This window comes from Neomonachus schauinslandi, chromosome X (assembly GCF_002201575.2).
Source record: "Neomonachus schauinslandi chromosome X, ASM220157v2, whole genome shotgun sequence".
NCBI classification, from domain to species: domain Eukaryota; kingdom Metazoa; phylum Chordata; class Mammalia; order Carnivora; family Phocidae; genus Neomonachus; species Neomonachus schauinslandi.
The window spans coordinates 104,962,777-104,965,405 of record NC_058419.1 but is presented as its reverse complement, the minus strand read 5'-3'; the positions used below and the strand labels follow the sequence as shown (position 1 = coordinate 104,965,405).

Genomic DNA, 2,629 nt, shown 5'->3' with positions numbered 1-2,629 from the left:
GCTCAAAGATCCCCGTGCTATTCTGGCATGCCCCGCCCCCACTGCCCGGACCTCGTGGCCGAAGCGTGGCTGTTAGGCTTAATGCGCCCTCCCTTCCGCATTCGGCATTTGTGGGATGGGAGGTCTTTTTCTGAAGGGGCAGCCTCAAGTCAGTGGGGGGAGGTTTCAAAAGACCGATCGGGAGTCAGGTTTAGTATTCTGAGTTAGAACTGAGGTGACAAGCCCCCACAGAAGAGAGGAGGTGTATGGAGTCCTGTTCACCCCTGTTTTATGGGTTCCTAAAACAGTACCCTTAAGGGAATAAGCAGAGGCACCTTTTCTTGGAGCCCAACTAGAATATCCTTATCGAGGCTATGCCCACCATCTCTTCTTCCATATTCTAGGGTGACCTCTTCATCAGCCTAACTGCTTGCACCTAACTCCTGCCTGCTATCCCCGACCAGAGTCACCATGCCTAGAGGTCAGAAGAGTAAGCTCCGTGCCCGTGAGAAACGCCGCCAGGCCCGGGGTGAGACCCAGGCTCTGAAGGATGCTGAGGCTACTGCAGCAGCAGCAGGAGAGTCCCCCTCCACCGCCTGTCCTCTCTCTGGGGGTAGACCTGCTGCTGCGACTCCTAGCTATCCTCAGGGAACCTCATCTTCCACCAGTGCTGATGCAGCTCTTTCATGCACCGATGATTCAGATGAAGGTGCCAGAAGCCAAGATGAGGGAAGCCCCAGATCGTCTAATGGTGCTGAGGTCTCATACAGAGACCCATTAAACAAGAAGGTAGTTTTGTTGGTGCATTTCCTGCTGCAGAAATATCAAAAGAGAGAGCCAGTTAGGAAGGCAGACATGCTGAAGCTTGTCATCAAAAAGTACAAGTATCATTTCAATGAGATCCTCAAGAGAGCCTCTGAGCACATGGAACTGGCCTTCGGGATTGATTTGAAGGAAGTGGATCCCATCCGGCACTGCTACGCCCTCGTCAGCAAACTCGACCTCACTGTCGATGGCACGATGCATGAAGAAGAGAACATACCCAAGACTGGCATCCTGATGATTGTGCTGGGTGTGATCTTCATGAAAGGCAACTGCGCCCCTGAGGAGCAAGTCTGGGAAGTCCTGAATATGATGGGCGTCTATGCTGACAGGAAGCACTTCATCTATGGGGAGCCCAGGAAGGTCATCACCCAAGATTTGGTGCAGCTAAAGTACCTGGAGTACCGCCAGGTGGCCAACAGTGATCCTCCACGCTATGAGTTCCTGTGGGGCCCGAGGGCCCATGCTGAGACCAGCAAGATGAGAGTCCTAGAGTTTTTGGCCAAGGTTCATGATACTGTCCCCAGTGCCTTCCCGTCGTGGTACGAAGAGGCTTTGAAAGATGAGGAAGAGCGAGCCCGAGCCCGAGCCACAGCCAGGGCTCGGACCGCTGCCATGGCCAGTGCACGCTCCAGGGCCTTGACCAGCAGCTTCTCCCACCCTAAGTGATGTGGGCGGCTGGTTGAACAGGTGCGTCACCGTTCTAACAGGGGCGGGCCAGGGCGGGGCTGGAGAAGTGTGTATCATCCCTGCCTTCCTCCTGTATGTCAGTAACGTGGAGTTTCACTTTTTTTTTTTTTTTAGGTTTTATATCAAATGCTGAAGCTTGAAGCAGATTGTTTTCTTTGTGGAAGGAAAAAGCAGTCAACATTCTAAGGAATAGATGGCCACGGTGTGTCTGGGAGGAACACAGTGAATATCGTCTTTGTGGTCCTGCTATATCTCGTAAACTTAAAGGTTTTGTTCCTTTTCTTTTTTCTTTCTCTCTTTTTTTCTTTCTTCCTTTCACTTTCTTTTTCTTTTTATTTCAAATGTTATTTCTTTAACAGAAAGTTTATATAATTTTTTTTTTTTTTAAAGATTTTATTTATTTGCGAGAGAGACAATGAGAGACAGAGAGCATGAGAGGGAGGAGGGTCAGAGGGAGAAGCAGACTCCCTGCTGAGCAGGGAGCCCGATGTGGGACTCGATCCTGGGACTCCAGCATCATGACCTGAGCCGAAGGCAGTCGCTTAACCAACTGAGCCACCCAGGCGCCCGAAAGTTTATATAATTTTTGAATCTAAATTTATTAATGATTTTGGTTTTTTGTTTCTGTTTAATAGATTTAAGATTAGGAGTTTTATTATTTAGTAAAACAAATTGGGAAACCTTTCAGATTTACCAAAACAGAACAATAAAACATGGCGTTGTAACAGGCATTCGCTTGGAAATGCGAAAAAATGTAGCAGTAAAATTACTGGGATCAAAAAATGGAGGGGAGAGAAGTAAAAGAGGTTCTGTTCTTGGTTTCCCCTATACTTTTTAGTCTGTTGTTCTGTAAGAATAGAAGATGCATACATGGATTTGTTTGGCTTATTAAAGAATGGAGGAGAAATAAAATGTTGAAATACTAGAATTCATGCTTGCTGGGTCATTTATTTTCCAGATACTAATTGAGCTTCTGCTCTGTAAAAGTTAGTGTTAGAAATGGGGAAGCTAGGATATAAAACACTCCTGGCCTTCGATTGTGCAGTCAGGAACAGTAATCATATAAAGAAGATGGAGAAGGACCCTCTAAGACCTAAAGGACCAGTAAGAAGGAGTAAAGAGGTAAGGAGGCAGGGAG

General features: G+C 47.4%; 1 protein-coding gene across 1 annotated transcript; it reads left to right on the top strand.

The window, feature by feature from the left end:
* Positions 1-450: 450 nt before the first annotated feature.
* Positions 451-1,470, top strand: LOC110594221 (melanoma-associated antigen B18-like). The gene has a single exon (XM_021705718.1). The coding sequence runs from the start codon at positions 451-453 to the stop codon at positions 1,468-1,470; it is 1,020 nt and encodes a 339-aa protein (XP_021561393.1).
* Positions 1,471-2,629: the final 1,159 nt, after the last annotated feature.

What these genes read in the sequence shown, in the direction of transcription:
- LOC110594221 (XM_021705718.1), top strand. Translation starts at nt 451, where the DNA reads ATGCCTAGAGGTCAGAAGAGTAAGCTCCGTGCCCGTGAGAAACGCCGC.